The sequence below is a fragment of the Diospyros lotus genome, chromosome 15 (genome assembly GCF_014633365.1).
Source record: "Diospyros lotus cultivar Yz01 chromosome 15, ASM1463336v1, whole genome shotgun sequence".
Lineage (NCBI taxonomy): Eukaryota > Viridiplantae > Streptophyta > Magnoliopsida > Ericales > Ebenaceae > Diospyros > Diospyros lotus.
This window is the reverse complement of record NC_068352.1, coordinates 26,807,423-26,834,350: the sequence shown is the minus strand read 5'-3', so window position 1 is coordinate 26,834,350 and position 26,928 is coordinate 26,807,423. Positions and strand designations below refer to the sequence as shown.

At 36.9% G+C, this 26,928-nt stretch overlaps 1 protein-coding gene across 2 annotated transcripts; it reads right to left on the bottom strand.

Moving 5' to 3' along the window:
• Nucleotides 1-14: 14 nt before the first annotated feature.
• Nucleotides 15-26,534, bottom strand: LOC127791855 (histone-lysine N-methyltransferase ATXR2). 2 transcript variants are annotated; one of them, XM_052321993.1, is made up of 15 exons: nt 26,375-26,534; nt 26,188-26,263; nt 25,614-25,699; nt 25,163-25,530; nt 15,381-15,493; nt 15,251-15,282; nt 14,762-14,898; nt 11,997-12,084; nt 5,456-5,504; nt 5,303-5,357; nt 5,058-5,127; nt 4,905-4,974; nt 1,578-1,654; nt 937-993; nt 15-835 (listed from the first exon to the last, which is right to left on the bottom strand). In XM_052321993.1, the coding sequence occupies exons 1-15, from the start codon at nt 26,456-26,458 to the stop codon at nt 716-718; spliced, it is 1,482 nt and encodes a 493-aa protein (XP_052177953.1). In that variant the 5' UTR covers nt 26,459-26,534; the 3' UTR covers nt 15-715. The 2 variants fall into 2 exon arrangements, with proteins under 2 accessions (XP_052177953.1, XP_052177954.1); XM_052321994.1 differs by lacking the exon at nt 1,578-1,654.
• Nucleotides 26,535-26,928: the final 394 nt, after the last annotated feature.

Here is a 26,928-nt window from a genome sequence, read left to right as displayed (position 1 = left end):
GTTGCCCCCTCCTCTTTTCCTTTTCTTTTTTTTTTTTTTTTGACATAAGACAAGTATGCACTCTAATTCTTCTCTTATAATCATTTGGTCTCCTAACTTAAAATGGATTTATCGTGTCTTTCAACTTTTAATTTTGTTATAATAACACATCCATCTTTTAAATATGTGTGAAATACATGTAAACTGTCAGTAAATCACCGCAAGGGAGAGATGGGTTGCTGGTGAGGGAGGGAGGAAACAGAGGAGGTCGCCAGCGAGAGAGATGATGGGTCAATCGGCATTGACCTGTCAGTCGATCGGCCAATGAGTGGGTTGATTGGCTGATGGGTCAGTCAGCGACCCACCCAAATAGTGGTAGTTTGGAAAATAATTTAAGGTGGGTGGCATTTTTTTTTAATTCTTTTAGATGGAAATGTTAAAAAAATAAAAAATTTCAAGAGCCAAGTTTGCCTTGATTTGTATATGTGCTTACCAGAAACGGGGGACAACTGAACTACTAGACTTCGACATATCAAATACAATTTTGGACTGGCTCGTGAAATAAATAAAACAAAAATAGCTCAAACTCAAAGTGACCAAAATCTTCCCACTCAAAACTTTTTGATACATTAACATTAATGAAAACCACTCTCAACAGACAAGACTTCAAAATGAAACGGCAATATTCAGCAGTGGATAAATATCAGACGGCTCAGTGCCTCGTCTCTGAGTTGTATCATGTTTCGTGTGGCCCTTCTCTTAAGCATTTGGGACACCTGCATCTGAAACCATAATCTGCTAGCAATGTTTGTCGGTCTTCAAAAGGAAGGTCCTCGTCTATATATGATATCGTTACCTGGAAGATTACATTATAGAGGATTATAACATAGTCTAGATGAGAGCCACATGATGACTACCGGTAATTCTTAACGAGTTGGGTAAATTAAAAGAAATTACTTCCTCTCCCTTGCTAATAGGTCGGAGAGCAATTATTGTTGCTTGGCCATCCCGGTCCTGCAATTGCAAACAAACGCAAATCAATATTATGATCTATTCGAGGAAGTTGAGCCTTCTATATGGCATCCCATTGACTTTGAAGATAACATCATTCATCCTAAAATATTGGCATATGTTATGTTTATATTGTCAATTTTCAAGCATTCCAATATGCAACCATTTCTTCCACACTTGTTCATTCTGGACCTTCAATAATTCTGGTATCAGACTACATTTCTTTCCCTTCTTCCTTTACTAATTCCCTTCCCTATATTTAGATTTTCTACTACTTATAACCCAAAAGGTGTTAAAACAAATGAGCTAAATATTTCATTGGTGATGGCAATAAGTAGAGATTATACTCTTTTTTCTCAACATCACGAGTTTTATTTCAACTATCAAAGGGGGATAATTAGAAGTTTTCTCCAAATAAGTTAGGGTTGTCCACCATGTAACTGGTTGTTGGTCTGCTATTCAGAAAATACAAATGATCTTGTTTCAAATCTTCATTTCCCATTTTTGTGGCACAAAATGAACCATCAAACTGTTCAGGGGATAAGAAATAATCAAATGGTAAATTGCAACTTAGAATTACTAGTTACCTCATCCCTTTTGAAGGCTTTCACATTGGGATCACAGGAGTGGTTCATACAACTCTGAAGAGGGAAGAATGCAGTGCCTACGAAATTTAACAACAATAATAGTTTATCTCAACAATTATAGCTCTGTAGTTATCACTTCAGTAAGAAAGTATTGATGGAACAAACAGATAGACATCATAATGTAGGTTGGAACCAAGCAATTAAAGAGATGAACTCAGGACAGTCAAAAAAACATCACCACATGAATTGATAATAAAATAAAATAAAAAAATATCAGAAACACTTCATTCTCACCATGAAAATTAAGCTTACACTAAAAGACAGCATCCTCTTAATGGCTTAGTTGGTACACTATCTGGGGTTGTGGTATGTTTTGAATATTAACTAGGGTCATTATTAAATTTATACCAACAAAATTAATATATCTTATAATTTTTTAAATAAAAATTAATATTTTAAAACAATTGTGCTAATATTTATCCTCTTTGTCAATGTTGTGGTCATTGAGTTCTTCAATGTATTAATTAATATTAATTTAATATAACTTAGTAATTGAAAAATAGCAAAAGAAATAGCAAGAATTGTAAAAGAAAACTGAAAAAATTATAAAAGTCATCGGAAAACAACAAAACATTAAAGAGCATTGGAAAACAACCTTTCTCACTTGCAGAATACATTGCCCCCACACTTACCTAAAACAAAAAATAATATATAGCCCCTTGCACAAACTGTTCACTACGAGAAGCCAAACAAATTATTGTAAGAAGGAAAATGCTATTGGTACCTCTTAGGCTACACAATGCATGTAAAATGATAAAAATACCCTTCATCTAAGACGAGGCGGTGAGACGCATGACTAAAACGCCTCATAACCCAAGGCGGTGAGGCAGGCGCGAGAGGTATTTTTGTCATTTGCGTGCATATGTGTAGCTCAAGATGTAGCCCTTGATGTACCAATAGCATAGTCTTTGTAAGAACAATAAAATAGTGAACGGAGGTGGTCGCCTGCCTCCAGTGACATTGCCAATGAAAGCAAGTTGTCAGAGATCAAGTTCGTGTGCCCGCACACACGACCTGTTTACCAGCAAGTAAGAGACGCACACAGAATGTTGATGGCGCATGACATATCCAACAAATTTCTTACCACCACTGGAACGCTCGCCACTCTTCAATCTATGTGAGTATGCTTCAAGATTGACCAAAAATGATCTTCAATAACAAATCATGCTAAAAGCCCAAAACCTTTTGAAAAAGATGAAAATCTGGTTTGCCATTTTTGGCGACCTAGTTCATGACCCAGAGCAACCTGGGCCTCTTTCAACCAGCGAATTGGGACATTTGACCCAATTTGCACTACCACCCTGACCCTGGTTTCTATGAACAGAACTATATTATGGGTATAAAAGTCAACATTTAATAAGTGAAAGTACTAAGCTGAATTAAGGAAAGAGGGGCGTGCTTGCATATCCTTTATTCATTGTTTTGACCCCAAAAATGAGGAGTTTTTTCATTTCACTTTTACCTATTTCACTATGCTTCGAACCAAAATCATGACAAATATGGACCAATATTATATTCATAAAATTTTCAACTTTGTGAAAAAATGATTTCAGAACCAGGGAAAAGAACTTTGTTTTCCAAAACTCGGCTTTTTAGAGAGATGGGCCAGAATAGTTTCTATGACCAATTAGCAAAACATATCTCCCTAAACTTTAGACTGTGTTCTCTTTACTTTTTAATTTTCAATTTTGAGTTTTGAATTCATTTTTAATTTTTTGTTTTGATAATCTATTTTTAGAAAATTGAAAACACGTTCTCTTTATCATTTTGAAAAACTATTCCTCAAAACAAAAAATTAGAAAACGTGTTCTCTTTGAAATTTTGAAAATAATTTTTTAATTATATTTTATTCAATAAATTTGATTATTCAATAAATGAAAAATATTTAATGTTAATATATTATTAAAAAAATATATACATTTTAAAATTAATGAATTTTATAATATTTTTTTTCATTACAATAATAAAATATGAATAAATAAATGTATTTTGAGTTTAATTTGGATGAAAACACTCAAAACAACTTTTTGTTGTTTTGAGTTTTCTTTATAATTTTTTTTTTATTTTCAAAAATATATTTTTAAAAACAATAAAGAGAACGCGTTTTCATCATTTTAGAAAATTAAAAACTAAAAATGACTTGAAAATAGTAAAGAGAACGCAGCCTTAGGTTCTAGAACCAAAACACAGCTTTTGGAACAACAACCAAAAGGACCCGCGAAATGCTTAACTTTTGTTCAGATATCAAAACTTTTTCTGATAGGTAGCTTCTGCATTAAAACTTGTAAACATTAGTACCAACATGGCTTATTCTAAACTGCAACCAAATTGAACACTAGTAACTATGTCATTGCAGTTCTCAGCAAAAAACCAAAAACAAAAAAAACAAAAACTATGTCATTCCAGTTCTTCCCTTACCAAAGGAATCTTTTTAATGGTTATCTTTAATAGAAAAAAAAAAAGGAATCTTGTACTAAACTGCCAAGAGTTTTGGACTCAAATCATTTCCACCATTTCTCTGTCCATAATGGCAAAACCTCTTTTTAATCATAAGGTTCTCTTACTGCCTCATGTAATATTCACTTCTATCTATCAATGTGACATGTCCCAATTGAATCAAACCAGTCCTAAGTTATATAGCCCCCTGTTGCACATAAAAGAGTAATCTTGGTCAGCTGATTCATGTTGACTAGGATTAGGTGCCACATCTGGCTTCTCACCATCACATTCATCTCTTACACCTTATTTTAAGATATTCATGTTCATAACGTGGTATATGTTACTTCGTACATGTCTCAGCTTAAATACATTTTAAACAACTGAACACGACTAACTCTATACCTGACTTCTGGTATTTCAACACAACTCTAATGAGCATTCAACCATCACTCTACCATTATCCAACTATTCTTGTTCATCCAACTTCATAAATTTTCTCCAATCTCTTCTATGGAAATCGATCCGAGACAACTGGAATAGATGTTTTAGATATCTCCAAGGGATCCTCATTCCTGTCCCTAATTATATCATGACAACATTTCATACCCTAAGCATTCAATTTTCAGCCGTCTCCCACCCCCCAAAAAGTCCAGCAAGCTCAATATGACATTAACAGCAGTGGTGATGCAGTTGTCACTTCTCTTATCAGGCATTCTATATCTGGTACTAATAAAAATTTAACGCAAAGACACATTCATGGAATGTAAGCTTCCAACAATTTTTGCCAGCAAATATAGCAGTGCCTTCCCATCTGAAATTAAAACACACCTTCACAATGAACTGAATAGTCATGACCTAGAGCGTCCAGAAGAGGCCCTGTTATTCTTTCAGCCTGTTTCTGCAACAAAATTATAAAAGCAACAGTACAGCTACTTTCCATATAATAAAAAGTGTAAATATATCCAAATGCTGTCAGCTAACCTTTTCAGAGCGTTGAAGATCATCAATGTACAGAAAATAATCCTCCACTGGAGATGCTACAACCAAATCACTGTCCCATAAAGATGCATCAACCACGTAAGCAAAGACACTGTGCTATCTGATGTGAATTAGGAAGAATATCTTGCATTTAGGTGCCAGAGCCCGCTGCAAGTATTGTTTCCACACATGCATAGTAGCATACACCAATAGGAAAAGACTAGAAATGTTGATAAGTACAAACTTACAGATTATTTAGCTCAAACATTCCAATGATATGCCCATAGATCTCGAGGGAAAATACTAAGGAAGAGTTAAGAATATCAAAAATTACAATTTAGAAAATATTTAGCAAAACATATCAAAAGGAGGTATTCAATTGAAAAAGTTTGTGAGGATACATGGTTCACATTCCTCGTCAAAGATGGCAGCCTTTAAGAGTTGCAATGACTGAAAAGTTCACACTGAATATTAGATTTAAGTTGCTGCATTAATCAAGATCAACATGTAGCACGCACAAATAATAACTAAGACAGGGATGTGGGACCCCTATCTATTTACAAAAGGGATATACTGTTATTGTTTGCACTTCTTATCTAACAAATTTTGTTCTTTAATCAATACCTGGATATTTTTTAAGAGATAGCACCTAACTCTTGATAGCAAAGTAGCAATAGGGAGGGCTTTGTATGATCATCACCAGTAATGAAATCAATAACCATTGTAATCCAAGCATTGTTTCTCTATTTCTATTACAGAGTAGAAATAGTCACTCATTAATGCTTGGTTGGATTTGGCATATATAAACAACTGGCAACCAATGCTGATCAGACCATCTAGCAAAAGGCTTGACAAAATGTGCATTCAGTATAGAGTTATTCAGGGTTACAATCACAATATACAGAGTAGCCACACTATCTATTTGACTCTTTGGCAAGCACAAAATAGTAATTTGTGACCAAGTAAACACAAGTCTACACAGATACCTGTGTGACATAAGGATACGGTAATACATGTAAATACAATTCTATGGAAAGAACAGAGACTGCAAAATTAGATTTAGCACCATTATGTAAAGGAACTTGAGAGACTCAATCAATGTAAATTGTTGAGTTATATGGTTATATTAACAAAGTACACCTAGGGTTAATCTTATGTTAGAACCCGTGGACCATGGCCCGTTGTATTTTGTATATATATAGGTGTATAGTTTATGAGTTTAATCAATGGTATATACATATTAACAGCTAGGGTTTTCTTCCTAAGATTCACATGGTATTAGAACCAAAATACAAACCCCAACCGCCACCATACACCATACAAACCCTAGCCGCCGCCGCCGCCCACATCACCGATGACCAACACTGGTGGTGTCGCCACTGACCGCCACAGCCTGTTGTGCCACTGTCGTTGCCGCCCACTGCGTTCTCGCCGCTCGCGCTATTGGTCTGCAACAGTTCTTCACCGTCCGGCCACTGATCACATGCACAGCCGCTATCGTTGTGTTCGTCGGCCTCCGATCTGTCGACCCCTGGAGGCCCATTGCCATTGTCACCGCCACACTGCCTCTCTCGCACTGTTCACGGAAACGTTTTTGCTTCGATCTCTCTCTCCAGTGCTCCGATCGCAACGCCGTCTTCACCATTAGGCTCGCCTCCTTTAGTCCATCCCGGTCCTGGTGGTTTCGTCGCCATTTGCTTCCATCCGACGCCTCCGGTCACCGACATCCGCCATTTGCCGTCGCTCTAGCACGCCTCCACGCTTCATTCTCTATGCCGGATCATCCAGCCTTTCTTTTTGGCTTATTTAACCCCTTTTGTTTTAGATTTGTTGATCTTGTAGGGCTCCCTTTTGTCCAACATGGCTAGTACCAATAAATCTGGCTCCTTCTTTGATATTTTGTCTCCCTCTCCAGCCATTGCTAGTGAGAAGTTGATGGGCAATTCCAATTATATCTCTTGGTCCAAGGCAGTTGAACTGTGGTGTATGGGTCAAGATTTACAAGATCATCTAACTACCAAGGCCGAGAATATGACCACAGATAAAACTAAGTGGCAGAGAGCTGATACTTTATTGTGCAGTATCCTATAGCAGTCAATTGATCCTTCTCTTCATCCAATCTATACTAACTATACCACGTGTTGTGAATTGTGGGCTCAAGCCAAGGAGCTATACACTAATGACATTCAATGCCTGTATTCAGTGGTGTTTAATATGCTCAGTTTACGACAGTAAGGTCTGACTTTTCCTGATTTTCTTAGTCAGACGGCCTCTATTAAAGCTGAATTTAACTCCTTGTTACCTGTTGGTAAGACTGCTACAGAGGATCTAGCTCAGCGGGATAAGTTCTTCATGGTGTGTACTCTTGCTGCCATTGATCTTGAGCTTGCTCCTGTTCGTGATCAGATTCTTGCTATTCCTACTGTACCTACTGTGGATGAAGTGTATTATCGTCTTCTTCGGGTTTCATCTGTTCCTACAGTGCCTCCCTCTTCTGTAGGTGATCATTCAATTATGGCTTCACAGGTTCAGAGTAGTGGCGAACAGTGAGGAAATTGTGGTAATCGGGGCAAACGCCCCAAGTGTAACTACTGTCACAAGCGGGGGCATACTAAGGAACAATGTTATAAGTTGCATGGTCGCCCTCATCATGTTAATGTTGCTCGTGCTGATGGTTCTCAATCTGAATCCTTTGATGGTCATACACCACAATCTATCTTTCTCACTGGGGCTTATGATGAGTATCTCAAGTATAAGACGTCCCAACAATCCTCATCCACAGTTGCTTCTATCGCCCACTCTAGTGATTCCACTACCTGTCTCGCTCAGTCATCCTCTTTAGGACCATGGGTCCCGGACTCAGGTGCTTCTAACCATATCTCTGGTAACCCCCATTTGTTATCTCATTTTACTAATTCTATTTCTTACCTTCTGTAACATTAGCCAATGGGTCAAAGCAGTTGCTAAAGCTGTTGGCACTGTCAAACCCTTACCTTCTCTGTTTTTAGATTCTGTCATTTATCTTTCTCATTGTCCCTTTAATCTTGTCTCTGTTAGTAAACTTATGCGTGCCTTAAATTATTCTATCACCTTTGATAATCATTTTGTTATTATCTAGGATCGCAGTACGGGACAGATGATTAGCATCGGATGTGAGTCGCAGAATCTCTATCATCTCAACCTTCCTACATCTCCTGCTGCTTGCTCGGTGACTGAGTCTCCTACTCTTGTCCACAATCGTTTGGGACATCCTAGTTTGGCTAAGTTTCAGAAGATGGTTCCCAGTTTGTCTAGTTTGTTGTCTTTTCATTGTGAGTCTTGTCAACTTGGAAAATAGTCTCGCACTTCTTTTCCAAAGCGTGTCAATAATCGGGCTGTGTCCCCGTTTGCTTTAGTTCATTCCGATGTCTGGGGTCCTAGTCATGTCGTGTCTGTTTTGGGTTTTCAATATTTTGTAACGTTTATCGACGATTATTCTCATTGCACATGGTTATATTTAATGAAAAATCATTCTGAGTTATTCTCATTTTTTGAATCTTTTTGTGCTGAAATCAAAATGCAATTTCATACCTCTGTTCAAGTATTGCACAGTGACAATGCCCCTGAGTATTTTTCTATTCCCTTTACAACCTTTATGTCTTCTCAGGGGATCTTGCATTAGTCGTCTTGTGCCTATACACCACAGCAAAATGGGGTTGTTGAGCATAAAAATAGACATTTGATTGAAACTGCTCGCACTCTTCTTCTACATCATGTCCCCTTTTGCTTTTGGGCTGAAGCTATCATCGCTACTTCCTATCTCATTAACAGGATGCCCTCCTCAGTTCTTCAGCACCAGATTCCTCACTCTCTCTTGTTTCTTGATCAACCATTATATATTCTTCTTCCTCATGTCTTTGGTTGCACTTGCTTTGTCCATAACCTGTCTCCAAGTCAAGATAAATTGTCTGCTCGATCCATCAAGTGCTTTTTTCTTGGTTACTCTCGCCTTCAGAAGGGTTATCGGTGTTATTCTCCTAACACCCGCCGCTATTTTCTTTCGACGGATATTACCTTCTTTGAGTGTCTCATTTCTACTCTTCGCCTCATTCTGAGTGTCAACCCTTTTCTGAGGCAATCCCTCTTCCCTCGAGTCCTCTTGCTCCTATTCTCCCTGTTCCTTCTTCTACCCCACTGCAGGTTTATCATCGGTGTCATCAGCCTCGGTCTCCTCCCGGTGGAGATGTTGTTCCTATGCCTTCTCCAGTGTCTCCTACTACTTCAACGACTCCAAATGTCTCACATCCTGCTCCAATCTCTCCACTTGCTGCAATCCTACCTTCTAAGGATCTGCTTCCTATTGCCCTTCAAAAAGGTACCCATTCTTCTCGCAATCCTCACCCCATTTATAATTTTCTTAGCTATCACCGTCTCTCGTCTCCTTTTTGTGTTTTTGAGTCTTCCTTATCCTCTGTTTCAATACCTAAGACCGTTAGTGAGGCACTTTCTGATCCAGGGTAGCATCAAGCAATGGTGGATGAGATGACTGCTTTGCATTCTAATGGTACTTGGGATTTGGTTCCTTTACCCCCAGGGAAATCTCTTGTCAGCTGTCAGTGGATCTATACTGTCAAGGTGGATCCTGATGGGCAGGTCGATCGCCTTAAGGCCCGTTTGGTTTCCAAGGGGTATACTCAAGTTTATGGTATTGACTATGATGACACTTTTTCCCCTGTTGCTAAGATGTTCTCTATGCGTTTGTTTCTCTGTATAGCAGCTATGTGCCACTAGCCATTGTATCATCTAGACATTAAGAATGCCTTCTTACATGGTGAGCTTTAGGAGGAGATTTATATGGAGCAACCTCCTGGGTTTGTTGCTCAAGGGGAGTTTGGGTTGGTTTGTAAACTCTGTCGCTCACTACATGGGTTGAAGCAGTTTCATTGAGCCTGGTTTGGTCGCTTCAGTGCTATCATTCAAGACTTTGGTAAGACTCGTAGTGAGTCTGATCATTCGATTTTTTATAAACGCACATCACAGGGGATGTGTATACACTTGATTGTCTATGTAGATGATATTGTTATTACAGGTAATGATCAGGATGGTATTGTTCAATTGAAGAAACATCTTTTCCATCATTTTCAGATTAAGGACTTGGGGTTACTTAAATACTTTCTTGGCATAAAAGTTGCTCAGTCCAATTCTGGTGTTGTTATCTCTAAACGAAAGTATGTGTTAGACATTCTGGAAGAAACTGGAATGCTTGATTATAAACCTATAGATTCTCCTATGTACCCTAATGTAAAGCCTCTTACTAGGACAAAAGGAGCCTCTTGCTGATCCTGGGAGATACCACAGGCTAGTCAGAAAACTTAATTATCTCACTATCACTCGCCTAGACATTTCTTCCTCAATCAGTGTTCTCAGTCAATTTTTACAGTCTCTTTGCGATAGCCACTGGGATGTGGTAGTCCAAATTCTCAAGTATATTAAGGGAGCTCCAGGTAAAGGGCTATTGTATGAGGACAGAGATCATACTCAAGTAGTCGGATATTCTGATGCTGATTGGGCAGGTTCTCCTTCTAATAGATAGTCTACTTCAGGATATTGTGTTCTAGTTGGAGGAAACCTAGTATCTTGGAAAAGGAAGAAGCAGGAGGTTGTTGCTAGGTCGAGTGCAAAAGCAGAATATCGTGCTATGGCCTTGGCAACGTGTGAATTTATCTGGTTAAAACAATTGCTTCAAGAGCTCAAGTTTGGGGAGATATCACAAATGAGATTAATTTGCGACAATCTAGCTACATTACATATTGCTTCCAATCTTGTTTTTCATGAGATGATCAAACATATCCAGATAGATTGTCACTTCATCCGAGAAAAGATTTTATCTGGCAGTATTACCACAGATTTTGTCAATTTCAATGACCAGTTAGCAGATGTCTTCACTAAGTCTCTCAGGGGTCCTCGAATTGAGTATATTTGTAGCAAACTTGGTGCATATGATATATATGCTCCAACTTGAGGGGGAGTGTTGAGTTATATGGCTATATTTATATGGTGTAGTTAATCTTATGTTAAAGCCCGTGGCCCATGGCCCATTGTATTTTGTATATATATAGGTGTATAGTCTATGAGTTTAATCAATGGTATATACATATTAACAGCTAGGGTTTTCTTCCTAAGATTCACATAAATGATAGTAGTACACTCTTTTAGAATAGTGAGGCGATGAATGCAGAGCATGAACACCCACTAGGCCACTAACAGGCCAAAGATACCAAAAGCAAATGCATCAACTTACAATTTAATAGAGGTATTAGGAATGGACAGAACAGAGTAATAATCGCCTTGGAGAACAGAGGAAGATTGGGGTAAATAAAGGCATAGTAGTCAGCAAAACTTCATTAACAAGATTCAAAATTTCAAGTTCTTTATTTGAGAGCTAGTTCATGTTTTCTCCTAATAAAATTTCATTCATAATTCAGTGCAATTGACTTATTGACCATTTTGGTTTCTTCTTCAGTTAGATGGATACATAAAACTGTAAGCCTAAATAAATTTGTGTTCCATTTTCTTGCAAAAAAAAAAAAACATATGTTGAAGGTGACCAAAAGCGTGACTCTAAAAACATGATAATATATTGCAAGAATTGATTCAACATTAGAAGAAGGGAAGAAAAGGCTTTATTGTCCAATATGAGGCTCATATTGGGTAACTTCTGCTATAAACCTAGAAAAACTCAAACAATGCATTAGGATCGTAGGACATGAAAGTGTTTATTGCTATGCCTAATCATATTAGGACACCTGTGGTAAACAGTTACGATTGAATATGAAAGCAGCAGATCGGTTAAAAGTACAAGCTAAAGATAAATTTTATTGTTCAGATATTAATGGACCAACTAGTTCAAAAGCATATCAATATAGCATTGGCATATGCACCATCAGGATGAGGACAATTTACCGTGAAAGCCAGCTCTTTTATTTGCATTCTAAATTCTGATTCATCACAACAATCAATGTCATCTGGCAGAGCAATGCACTCCCACCATCTGTAAGAACGTGTGAATCAGCACTCTAGACCTTGAATAGTAAACAACTTGCAGAGACAAGTACGCAAAATAAGAATGTTTAGGACCCTTTTTCATGGAAAAAATAGTACATTAAAGCAGTTGATCTTTTCTCAGGTGTTCTGCAATTTTAAAGCTTACTTATGTATTTCTTGGTAGACAAAGTTACAAATACATTTGCAGGAAAGGGGGGGGGAAACAACTAAGAGACCGCCCATGTATGTGAAGGGAAGGAAAATAAAACCTATACCCCATGCATACATCTATTAACCCAAAGAATCAACAAAATCAAAAAGGTGATGGATAGATGCATGCACTCCACCCTAAAAACCAACTATACAAGATAGATGAGATCTTGCTTTCAAACTTAGAAATAGAAGCCTCAATCACATTGAGAGTGATTCTATTCCTCTCACTTCATGATGTAGCGAATAGCATGATAAATAAGGGAAAAGCAATCGCTAATCCTCACACAAGCACAAAGGTGTAAGAACTAGAGAAAAATCTCTCAATTGTATGGAATATGTAGAAAAATGTGTAAAAGAAATATAGACAGTTAGGAAAAATATAGAGGCAATTTTTCATTCATTATACAATTATTTATTTTCTAGGTGGTAGTTTTTTCTATGTACTACCTCTATATAAGCAGTTATCATTTGTGTATAAATGTGTTCAATCTGAATAATAAAGTGAGAACTTTTAAGGTGTTTACAGTCCAAAACTTTTTCATGGTATCAGAGTAGTGAGACAGAGAGTTCAGAGAGAAAGAGCGGCGAAGATGGTCACAGAATGGAGCCATGGTCACAAATTGACCACTATCAGAAAGAAAACCCATTGTCACAGATTGGCCACTACCCATCTCCGATCATCTCTTTCATCTTCATCTGCCATCGCCATCGCCACAGCCACAACCGTCTCTCTAGTCCCACAAAAAAGAAGAGACACATCAAATCAAATCCTAATTAGTCTTTGAGGGGTTGATGTCAGTCATATCTCCAAAGGAACTAAAGGATGATGTTGGTTGCAATACCAGTAAAATAAATCTATTGTCAATGAAGACAGAGCAAGGCAAAGTAAATGTCATTCTCCACGAGACGGCACAAGAAATCTAGGATGCCGCAAAGGAGAAATATTTTGACATTAAAGACACAACAGAGGCGTTGTCAAGGAAACCTCTCAAACACCCAAAATTTTAATCGTCTAACTAAAATATTGGCAACAACTCAACATGTTCAAAATTATCTAAATAGACAAGCACTTCATAAAAAGAAAAATTGAAGGTGGATTTCCTACTTACCAAGATCTACCAAAGACTCAGTTTGAAGATGTAAAGATCCAAGCTAGACTTCTTTAATATTTACAGACCAGCTTGAAGGGACATGTAGAAAAACGTGTACAAGAAATATAGACAGTTAGACAAAATATAAAAGTAGTTTTTCATTCATTATACAATTATTTATTTCTTAAGTGGCAATTTTTTCCATATAACTACCTCCATATGAGTAGTTACCATTTGTGTATAAATGTGTCCAATCCAAATAATAAAGTGAAATTTTAAGGTGTTTATAATCCAAAACTTCTTCAAAATAAAGTTATGTTATTGACCGAATAAAATAGACTTAAGGCCCTACTATTTATAGAGGGTTTTACAATCCTTATTCTAAGAGATAAAGGAATCTTAGGGTGTGTGTGATTGGGGGTAGAAAGTGAGGCAAAATTCCAATTTCATGGCATTCCAATTCTCACCCCACCCCCTAGGAATTCCAATTCCTTGATTTCAAGGAAAATCTTCACTTTTTGAACTAAGATAGAATTCGAATTCCATGAAAAAAAAAACTATTTGATGGAATTTCTTGGAATTTGGATGGAAAATATATTCCATCTCCATTTTTCACCCCTATCAAACGCACCCTTAATTAAGAAAGAAAAAGGTAGAGCTAAGTCAAAGACAAAATAGGAATCCTAAATATTCTAGAAAAAGGAATAAATTAAATCTTCCTACAAAATAGTAAAATAAGCCCTAAAATAATTAAATAATTGAAATTACGAAAATTATTAAAATTAGTAAAATGAAAGCTCTGCGTCACTTCAAATATTCTCCATTAAAACAAGATGAACCAAAAACCCAGCTTTGCCTTCCAATAATAGAACCTCTTGGGGTGCTGTAACTCATAAGATCACAAATAGTCAATGGAAAGTGGAAACACCCAACATGCAACAAAACAGTCTAGCATGTAGCCAGATAACTCTCTAGCCACTGAGCAATTGATGAACAAATGATCAACAGTCTAATAGTCAACGCGTAAATAGAGATTTCAGTTCCCTATCCCCATAGACTTTGGGTCAGATACTCTGATTGCATTGAAGTTCCAGCATGCTTATTAACTTGAACACCAGCCAGAATAAGTAGACGAAAGCAAGTCAGCCTCGCAAATGTTATCTAGCATCTATTGCATCTGAAAATATTTTTTACCACTAAGGAATGAATTAACTCAATAACAAGGAGAAAAAGAAATGCAACTTCCTAATATTAAGAACACCATTGCCAAAGGAAAATACTATCAGAATTATGGAGAAACAGATTTTGCATTACAAATCCGTCTACAACTTCTTATGTTGTGTCAAAAAAAGAAAAAAGCACAATAAAAGTTATAACTACCTTCTCTTGTATCCCATTGCTACAGGTTTCCAGGCCTCCAAAAGCAGAGAAAGGTCACAGCTGCCTGTGCACTTCTCTTGCTTGTCAAGATCAGCTGCTTTCAACTTCTTGTACCTTAAAATGACGAAAGCAACTACCTGAAGAGGACACCAAATAAGTTAGCTAATAGAAATGACATACTCTGTACAAAGGCATCTAAATGAAACAACCTGAATGAAGTTCTTAGACAACGCAAAAGACCTATGCATGAATATGTGGCCTAATTTGATCAATTTAAGATGAGGTGCAATGTTCTTGAAGAAGAGGCCATAATCTTGGGTAGGTCAAATGGTCTAGATGTAATAGTCTCAAGGGAATTGGGATATAATTTACTCAAGAAAAGAAAAGTTTCTGCTTGAACTTGTGCCATTATAGAGTACACCACAAAATCCAGATTTGCTCCGCATGGATACCCACAAATAAAACAAGAAGATGTAAAATGATTATTACCTTGGCAGCAAGGAGGAAAATGTCATTTGTCTCTGGAATAAAAAGATCATAAAAACAGAAAATCAAATTAACAAATTTGTCCCAAAGAATAGTTGTTCATTGCAGTTAGCTAAAAGTGCTAGAGCCTTACCATTAGCATGTCGCATAAACTTTTGAAGTGCCCCCTTATTTGATGATTTTGAATTTGAGCCCACACAAAGCAAAGAATGAAACATATCCCAATCAGCATCCGCACAAAATTTGCTACAAAAGCGACAATTAAAGAACTAATTTACCACAACTGGCATAAATAAGAATGAAAATAGAAAAAATTAAGTCATGCCAAGGAGACGGTATGCTGACAAAAGAGTAAAATAACATAAGACAGATTTTTGCTATTCTTCTATATATAACAAGGACAATCCCAGCTAACATGTCATTTGAAAACCCAGCCCAGGGCACAAGTTTAATATTGTGGTGGCACCCAATGGTTATATGTTAAGTCACTTGTTTGTTCCTTGATCATAGAATTTTAAGAATGTTGTTTCACACATCTCATGTCTGCATTTCCAAGTTAAATTCTCTGGGACAAAGTACATACTAAAGCTCACCCATCATGAATTGAGATATTGAAGTGCAACAGCAAGAAGTTTGTGAAAGATTGAAGAAGAGAAAAAGAAGGGCTTGAGAAGGAGAAGGTGGCCTGAGAGAGAGAGAGAGAGAATCATCAATTGTATTCAATATCAATCAAAACTGTTTTTCTGATTACACCCTAAACCTATTTATAGAATACAACTAAAACACAATGCAAACCTCTAAACAAATTTATAGATAAGAGATAAGATCTACATAAGATCTTATCAAAAAATAAAATCTAAAATTCAAATAAAACCTAAATCCTAAACAAGAACAACAATATACCAAACCTCTATTCCACAATGGTATTAGTTACATAAATTCTAGGTCTTCAGCCATTTTTATGTATGGGTTTATCTTTTATGAAGCCCCTATAACCAATATCATAAGTAAGTGTTTCCCACTAAGTTTCTCTTTGTCTTCCTCTACCTCATTTCCATTCTATCCACTCTTCTCACAAAAGCCTCTATTGATCTTCTTCTTACATGACCAAAACCATTTCTTATGAATCTTATCTTACTAAGAATAACCTTATTTCTAATTTTAAGTTTTCCTGTATGGTAACTGCTGGAAATATGCTAAAATCAAGAGAGATTTGTCCTTGATCCTAGAATATTCTAGGATCTAAGTTTTATGTAAATAATATGTAAATATAGTAAGTCAAGGATGTAGTTTAGGATGCTGTCAATATTTAGATTATTTCCTTCCTTTTTTTGCTCATAATCCTCTCCTTAAAAGAGGATGCTGTTCTTGCTCATTTTAATCAATGAAGACAAATTGTCTTTGGTTATTTCTAAGATGGTATCAGAGCTGGATTAAATCCCAGCCATCCACTCCGTGTGAGGCTCTTCGCGCAACCGTCTACGCCTCCTCTATTGGCCTCTCGATTGGTTGCTGATGCCCGGATTCGGCAATTCCCAGCCTTCGCCAAGCCTGAATCTGCTGGTCGCGGCCACCCAAGATTGACCCAAGGTCATCTTCTCTTTTGCATCCTCCATCGTCAACCGCCAGGATTCTTTCTACCGCTGGGCGAGTGCAAGCGGTGTTCGATTGGGTCGGTTGTGTTCGCTTCAGCCACTGCCGATTGCTCGCGGCCTCTCTACCGTGACCAGCGTTCGTCGGTTGTGTTCGCTTCAGCCACTGCCGATTTCTCGCGACTTCTCTACATTGACCAGTTTCAGTCACTGTTGCTGCACAGTGCAGCGCAGCCGCACGTTGCAGCCACCGTAGCCACTGGAAAGCACTGCCGCAACTGTTTCTTCTGCACAACGCGGCAGCCACAGTCGTTCACAACATTACTGTTGCAACCGCTTATGCAGAGAGCCGCAACCGCCTTCTGCTTGCTAGCACCTTACATTGACAGCAACTAATTTTGCAGCCATCTCCCAGATCTTGGTAACCTTGCTTGCTTCATTTCCTTCTTGTTTTTTCCTCTTCCAGCTTGTAAGTTATGTCGGAAGTCACTTCTGAAACATCCTTAAATCCTGCCGCTGCTATCCAAACAAAATATCCAGCGTGTAAGTTATGTCGGGTCTGGTGTGACCATTGCAACAAGCCACGCCATACTCGTGGGACTTGCTGGAAAATTCATGGCAAACCTGCCAATTGGAAGAGCAACAAGCGAGGAGACAAGAGTAGTAACCATGGGGTCCTTACTGCGAATGAGGTTGACACAGGTCTCTTCAACAAAGAGCAGATTGATCAACTCTTGAAGCTGTTACAATCCAATTCCTCATCTGATATTCCTAGTGTTTCCTTGGCACACACAGGTAGAAAACCTAAAACTCTTTCTTGTCTACATTCCTCTCCATGGGTTATTGATTCCGGAGCCTCCGATCATATGACTAGTTCTCCTTATTTATTTAATACCTATTCTCCTAGCTCTGGAAATGAAAAAATCAGAATTGCCGATGGTAGTTTTTCATCTATTGCAGGAAAAGGTCTTATTCAACTAACCGAAAAAATTAATCTCCATTATGTTCTTCATGTTCCTAACTTGGCCTGCAATATTTTGTCTATTAGTAAACTTTGCAAAGACTCTAACTGTCGTGTTACTTTCTTTGAATCCTATTGTGAATTTCAGAACCAAAACTTGGGGACGATGATTGAGCGTGCTAGGATGATTGAAGGTCTTTACTACTTTGATGAAAAGTCTTCTGGTAATAAAAAAGCTCAGGGCTTTAGTAGTACTAGTTCAATTCTTATTCAAGACATAATTATGTTATGGCATCTTAGACTAGGACATCCTAGTTTTACCTATATGAAACGTTTATTTCCTGAATTATTTAAAAAAATGGATTGTTCTTCTTTTCAATGTGAAAGTTGCATCTTGGCAAAAAATCATCGTTCTACATATTTACCAAAGCCCTACCAAGCATCCAAACCTTTTTATATAATTCATAGTGATGTTTGATCTAAAATTTCTACTTTATCTAGAAAAAAATGGTATGTTACCTTTATAGACGATCATACTCGTTTGTGTTGGGTTTATTTGATGCAAAAAAAATCTGAAGTGGAAACTTTATTCAAAAACTTTTACACTATGATTGAAAACCAATTTCAAACCAAAATTGGCATTTTACACTTTGACAATGGCACCGAGTATTTCAATGAGCACTTGGGGGATTTTTTGAAAATCAAAGGTATTCACCACCAAATTACTTGTCGGTATACTCCTCAACAAAATGGCATTGCTGAACGTAAAAATCAACATTTACTCGAAGTAGCACGTGCCAACATGTTTTCTATGCATGTTCCAAAATATTTATGGGGCGAAGCTGTTTTAACGGCATCCTATTTGATAAATTGGATGCCTACTAAAGTATTAAAGTACCAAACCCCCCTTGAGTGCCTCAAAGACATTTTTCCCAACACTAGATTACATTCGGACCTTCCCATCAAAGTTTTTGGATGTATTGTGTATGTTCATATACCTACTCAATTTCGCTCAAAACTTGATCCTAGGGCTGTCAAATGTGTTTTCTTGGGTTATACCTCTCATAAAAAAGGCTATAAGTGTTATGATCCTCTCACAAAAAAGACTCACGTGAGTATGGATGTCTCATTTGTTGAAAACAAACCTTATTTTACCAAAAATTCCCTTCAGGAGGAGAACCATGAAGCTGAAGACAATTTTTGGGATGTTTCTGTCCCCCTTCCAAATGCAATTTGTCCTACTCAGGAATCACATGTTTCTGATAATGGTCACCTAGGAGATTCTGGTTCTTTGATGCCAAGTAAAGGGGTTTCTCGGGCAGGGGAAGAATTACTACAAACTGATCATAATGATCTAAATTCTGAGCTTCAAGTTTATACCAAGAAGAGATTTTATCAAAAGAACAAAGACTTGAATGTCAATTCTGCACAAAACTAGTCTGAAAACCTGATAAATGGCACTGTAAGTTCAAGAACTCCCACTTCAACTTCTAGTCCACCTCTTTCTACTTTACCTAATAGTTCCAAAATTGATTCTTCAACTATTTCCAATCATTTACCTACTATTTCTGATCTTGATATTCCTATAGCAATTAGGAAAGGTGTCAGGAGTTGCACTAAATATCCTATTGCTAAATACCTCTCCTACCACAGATTATCTAAGAATCATAAGGCTTTCACATCTAGGATTTCACACTTGTTTGTGCCAAGGAATATACAGGAAGCTTTGGATGATCCAAACTAGAAATTAGCAGTTATAGAGGAGATGAATGCTCTAAGGAGAAGTGGTACTTGGGAGATAGTTAACTTGCCCAGAGACAAAAAAAATAGTAGGGTGTAAATGGGTGTTTACAATAAAATGTAAGGCTAACGGGAGTGTTGACAAGTACAAAGCCAAACTAGTGGCTAAAAGCTTCACCAAGACTTATGAGATTGATTATCAGGAGACCTTTGCTCCTGTGGCAAAAATAAACTCTATCAGAGTTCTGTTGTCTCTTGCAGTAAATTCAGATTGGCTTCTACACCAACTTGATGTCAAAAATGCGTTTCTTAACGGTGATCTTGAAGAGGAGGTCTTTATGAGTTTACCTCCTGGATTTGAAAATAAACTTGGGAGTAACAAAGTATGTAGACTGAAGAAATCCCTGTATGGTCTCAAATAGTCTCCAAGAGCATGGTTCAAACGCTTTGGAAAGGCAGTTACCAGTTATGGCTTCCTTCAAAGTCAAGCATATCACACTATATTTTATAAACACTCAAAGGATGGTAAAGTTGCAATTTTGATTGTTTATGTTGATGATATTATTTTAACTGGTAATAATAAGACAGAGTTAGCAGTCCTCAAGCAGAAACTTGCAAATGAGTTTCAAATCAAAGACCTGGGAATCCTAAAATACTTCCTAGGAATGGAGTTTGCAAGATCCAAAGAAGGCATCTTTGTCAATCAGAGAAAATATGTTCTTGACCTTCTTGGAGAAACAGGATTACTCGGTTGCAAGGTGTCAAAAACTCCCATTGAGCCTAATGTGAAACTATATGCTGTCAAAGCTGAAGAAGTAAAGGATAGGGAACAATATCAGAGACTTGTGGGCAGATTAATCTACTTGTCTCATACGCGACCTGACATTGCTTTTGCAGTGAGTGTGATGAGTCAATTTATGCATTCACCAGGACCAGAGCATTTTGAAGCAGTCTACAGAATCCTCAGATATCTGAAAGGTTCTCCTGGAAGAGGATTACTATTCAAGAAACATGGCCATCTACAAGTTGAGATCTACACTGATGCAGATTGGGCAAGAAGTGTTAATGATAGGAGATCTACTTCAGGCTACTGTTCGTTTGTTGGGGGAAACCTTGTCACCTGGCGAAGCAAAAAACAAAATGTTGTGGCTAGAAGTAGTGCAGAAGCAGAATTCAGAGCTGTTGCTCATGGAATCTGTGAGGGAATGTGGATCAAAAGGATACTTGAAGAGCTGAAATTTCCTCAATCAAAACCTATAAAAGTCTATTGTGACAATAAAGCTGTCATCTCTATTGCTCATAATCCGGTATTGCATGATCATACAAAACATATAGAAGTGGACAAACATTTCATCAAGGAGAAGCTTGATGCTGGAATAATATGCATGCCATATCTTCCAACAACTGAACAAATTGCTAATGTTCTAACTAAGGGTCTTCATAAGAAGCAATTTGATAAACTTATTGGCAAGCTAGCTATGGACGACATCTACAAGCCAGCTTGAGGGGGAGTGTTGGAAATATGCTAAAATCAAGAGAGATTTGTCCTTGATCCTAGAATATTCTAGAATCTGAGTTTTATGTAAATAATATATAAATATAGTAAGTCAAGGATGTAGTTTAGGATGCTGTCAATATTTAGATTATTTCCTTCCTTTTTTTGTTCATAATCCTCTCCTTAAAAGAGGATGTTGTTCTTGCTCATTTTAATCAATGAAGACAAATTGTCTTTGGTTATTTCTAAGAGTAACACATCCATTTTAGCACCTTACCTCCGTTATGCTCATATTTTGAACAAGTACGTAATTTACTGCATACATTTTGTGCCATTCAACAAAGCTGGTCATATAACTTTCTTAGAAAAAAATTTGTTTAGCTTTAATGGAATCTTATTATCACATAAACGCTAGATGCACATTTCCATTTTTAACGATCTTGTCTAAATTCTATGGATAACATTCTAATTAATCTTTTATTTTTTTGGATGAGTGATCCAAGATATTTGAACTAGTTTTTTTCTTGATATAATTTGATCTTCTAGTTTTATCATAACATTATCTGATCAGTATATTTTGCACTCTTATTTAGTTCTCCAAGCTTAGCATTTAAGTATTCAATGAACATGACTGCTACTCATTTTGGGCTCAATATTATCAATATAGGTACACATCACATGCAAAGCGTACATGGAACAAAAAGGGACGATTTCGATGCATGATTGGAGTGGAAATAAAACTTGAAGGCATGGTCAGCTATCAACTCGAAATGAGGTGGAGAAAGTGAAAGTGGAACAAGAGTGAAAAGTGAAAGGCGAAGAAGAAAAAGGCTAAGGAAGAAATCTAGTGGCCTACAGCAATATGCATTCCGCTATAGGACTGTTGTAAGAATTAGTTTATGGAACTCACGGTCTTACAGTAACAGTAATATGCATACTGCTGTAAGACTGCTTTAAGAAATGCTTTCTGAAGCTCATGGGTTTGCCGCAACAAGCATATCGCGATAGGACCGCGATAGGATTCTGAACTTCAATTCAAAGCGTGATTTCGGCTCGTCTCCGTCCAATTCAATGGGGAACAAGAGTTTTCACGGAGCACAACTCGAAAACCCTAGAGATGGCTATATAAAGTCTCCATCTTGGAGTTTTGAAGGAGTTTTTTGGAAGAGAAGCCGACGGAAGATTGAAGGGGTGAAAGAAGGCAACTTGAAGACTGTACTTTTGGTTGTATTTTTCTTTTTCTTTCTCAATCTCTGATATGGATTCTGACTCTTTTCTTTTTCTTTTGATTGTAAGAATGCATTACTGAGTGTTTATAACTAGGGTGAATGATAAAACCTCGACTTCTAATGGTTTGATTTAAAGTTACTCAGTTTGTTATTTTCTTATTCATTCGGGTTGATTGATTGTTATGTTCATAATGCCATTTTGAGGCATGTTCACCATTGAAATGTATTTGTGATTTGTATTGCTTTCGAGAGATTCAATATGGATTAGACATGGTAACAAACAACGTAAGGTCCTATAATAGGTAGAGATACCGTTATGCCCTGTGAAATCATTTTATGATGATCACTGTGATTGAATGCATGTTTATATGTTCAAAGGTTGACTAGAGATAATTAATCTCATATATATACATAGAACTGAATGACCATCGAGAGAGGCTTTTGGTTGTAATTGGATCATCGATTTTCAACCTAAGATAAGGAATAACAAGATCCGAGTAATGAACAATTGAATCATAGAAGGCCGACGATGGATTCACAAACCCTAGTGCCTTAGCTTTGTGGGTTTATTGTTTTAGTTGCATCTTTTATTAGTTAATCAATTTTCATTACAGTTGAAGTCATTGTTAATAGTTATACCAATGTGTGTACTAGGTTAAGGTTAAATCAGTTAGAGTAGACATCAAAAGTTAGTCCTCGTGGCTACGACACCCCTACTCATCACTATATTACTTGTCACAATCCATCCACTTGCAAGATAGAATAGGCGAACATTATCCACACTTATATCTTTACTAAACTTGCATTCCATATGTTTAGCTTTCACTCTACTCAACTTAAAACCTTCAAATTCCAAAGTGTTCCTTTGTATCTCAATCTTGGTATTCATGACTTTTGTCCCATCCACCAACCCAACATCATCTGCAAATAGCATACACTATGACACCTCTACCTAAATATGTTTAGCGAGTTCATGCATTACTGGGCAAGTAGGTAAGGGCTAATGCAAATTCTTGATCTAATTTATAATTGGAAAAGGCTAGGTATCTCCTCCACACATTCTGACACATGTTATTGTTCCATGATACATGTCTTTAACAACCTATATATAAGCAATTCAGATTAACTTCTTCTCTAAAACATTCTATACGACTTATCTAGGAACTTCGTCATAAGCTTTTTCTATATCTATAAACACCATATGTAAATATTTTTGTTTATCTTTATACATTTTCGGTAAGTGCCTCAGCAAATATATAGCTTGCATTGTTAACCTACTAGGGAGGGATGAAATCAAATTAGTTGTCTGACACCTTGGTTTCTATTCTTAATCTTTGCTCAATCACTCTCCCCCAAAGTTTAGAGGTGTGATTCATTAGTTTGATTCTTCTATAGTTTCCACAACTTTGAACATCTATAATTCTTGTAAATAGGCATTAAAGTGCTCTTCCTCCACACATCCACCATCTTTTTTGAATTAAGGATCACATTAAACAATTTCTTTAACTAAAAATTCCCCTCTTCTTCGATGCATTTCCAAACTTCTATTAATATATTACCTGATCCAACTACTTTACTATTCTTCATATTTTTCAATGCTTGCTTTATTTCATTTTGATAAAAGTCTATAAAACATGTAATTTCTATCTTAATTACAATTGCTTTGATTAGTTCATATTATATCTATGTATATATCTTTCTCCATCATTTGTATAAATTCGTCAATATAAATTTTCTTGAGCTTCTAACTTTACATAATTAACGGTGTTTGTTTCTTCAGTTTTTTGGCCAAACTATACCTCTTTAGGTTTTCTTTAGAATTTCTTCATAACAACATTTTCACTTGTACCTCTTCATTCCATGCCAAGACTCTTTTTGATTTGGGGCTTTTCCTTTGACTCTCCTAGATCCATTTTTCTTTTTTGGCATTTCAATCCACTTGCCTCTCCTTGTATAGCCCAATCTGTTATGACACTTTTTCCTTGAAAATAATTTTTTTACACCTTTTAAATCCCATCATTTGATTCTTAGGATTTGTTTTTGTATAACTTTTTCTCCCACATTTCCTGATAGGATGTCAAGAACCAAAATTCTATGTTGAGTGGTCAGGCATTTTCTAGGTATAACTTTACAATCCTCACAATATAAGAGATCCCCAGTTAACCCCATTTTTACATACATGTTTTAATAAATGTTCAAATTCTGAACCAAAAAAAAAAATTAAATGTTCAAAAAAGGCCTCATGCCTACATCTCCCTATTTTCAATTTATCTGGGGATCTTATGGGGTTAATCGGGGCCCCATTTACACCACTACTCATCACATAAGAAAGCAGTCTAATTGGGTAGTTGATAAACCATCTTTATATGTAATTAAGTGTCCATCTCATTTTTTAAACCTAGAGTTGGTTGGCTACGATGAGCATATATGTTGCAGCAAAATCCAAAATAGGTTTACCCTCATTATGTCTTTCTCCAAATCCATAATGTCCATGTACATCTCTATACCCATTCCCTTCTCTACTTACATGACCATTTAAGTCACCCACTAAAGTATAAACAAGAGGAAAATGTGTATGACCATTTGTTTAATCATAATCACTTAAGCATGCTCATAAATTTTTTTTTCCTTATTTTTCAATTAAGTTCATGTAAGGTAACTTATGCCAAAAGAAAAATGTATATTCAAATTCTGGAAGCCTTTCAGGCTTATAATTACTGTTGCCTCATAGCTAATGTTAATCTTGTAGTGTAAAGACGCCGCATACTCTTATACAAGAAATGGTGTTAGAAGTACAAAATTGTTCCCATCCTAAAAAAAAGGGCCCAAAATTTAAACCAGAACATGGTTAAGAACAAAAATATTTTGGGAAGCAAGGAAACATATCAGGATCTGTACCTGCAGTAGAAAGCTTCTCTACATCCACCTGGACAGAAAATAACTTCAGGTAATGGGAACTTATCCGAATAAGGCAAAACCAATTCACCATTCATCAACGATTGTGCAACACCCTCAGAAAGAGGAGTTTGATACTTAGAACTGCTGGAAGCACATTCACCCAAACCTCTGGAATCTTCTTTGTAAAGATCATCCTCACCATTGGATGAATCCACTTTATGTTTCTCTTCTGGCATGTGCAAAAATGTCTGCCCATCACATTCATTATTTGCAGACACACCCAAATCTTGAAAACAGAGTTTCCTCCCAATCTGAAGCTCTATGGAGCCAATAAAGCGGAAACAGAATCCACACACTAAACAATCAAACTGCAGCATGTCAAAAGAAATAAGGGTAACATGCAAGCCTTAAGGAAGGAAAAATTAAGATAGATAGATTCAATTTTAAGAACCTTATTTGCAAAGTGTTGAGCCCCAGCAAGCATTTGGTCTTTCAGAACTAGGCCCCCTTCTTTGAAGTCCACATCAGCATAGACGCCTGCAGTTCACCATTCTCAATTTCCCAGTAAGGAATGAAAATGAGGACTAAAAAGAGACCACACATGAGATTAGCTCAAAATAAGAACATGGAGGGAGGAAAACAAATAAGTTGCTGGGATCGCAACATTTGTAATCTTTCAAGATTCATTTTATTGATTATCTATTGTATATTTCTGTAAGACTAAAAATTAAACAAAATATTCAAACGCACAAACTCCACAACAAAATCCGTCTTCACTTTATTTGAAGTTAAACTTGAACTCCGCAATTAGTCAATTCCCACTAACACCTCCCATGCAGTGAAATGAAAATAGCAAGTTCTTTCGCAACACAAATCAAACACATGGCATGCAACAAGAAACTGAACAGATAATCCTTAGAGAATCACATGTTTTTCTCCAGAACAGTTCAAAACCAAACACTTTCTATCTTCAAATTCCAAAACGAGACTAGCATATCAAAAACAGGGTAGCCATAAAAGAGTACCCTTCCCATGCTGGCCGTCTTGCTTTACCACGAGTCCCCTGCATTCTCTAGCTTTCACAAGGTGATCGAAGTATTCCTGGGTTCAGAAAGCAAAGGGCGAAAACCATTCTCAACAACGCACTGAATAACATAAACAAGTGTGCTAGTTTGTGGGCATGGACATGCGCGAGCATATCCAGAAGCTTGCCTGAACTTGGCGAGGCGGTAGCGGTTTCAGAAGAGATGAGATTTCGTCAGGAAAGCGGGCGTCGATCGGACAAGCAACCTCCATCAGAACGAATCCTTCTGGCCACTTCCCAAAGGATCACCGGATTGTGCCGAAATTGCTCTCTTGGCGCCTCCTAGTACTACTCCTCCCAGTAGTTTTCTTTTGTTTAAGGTCTTTTGGCAAACTCATTTTTTATTGGTACACAACATCTTGGGCTACACAAAGGTGTATCAATGACAAAAATATCACTCTGAAGCGTATAGAGGCACGTGAGGCGCATGAAAAGGCATAGGGTATTTTGGTCATAATACTCCTTGTGTAACCCAAGGTGTATATAAATGATGTACATGTAGCATGACTCTTTTTTATTTGGATAACATACAAAACTTTAATATTGATAAAAAATTTACAGTCAATAATATGTAGGAGAAACATAACACCACAAATCTAATTTTAGATTTTTCCTTTTTAGATAACTAGAGTTTATATTTTTTGTATGATGAATTTTTTTCAAAATAATTTTATTTAATCTA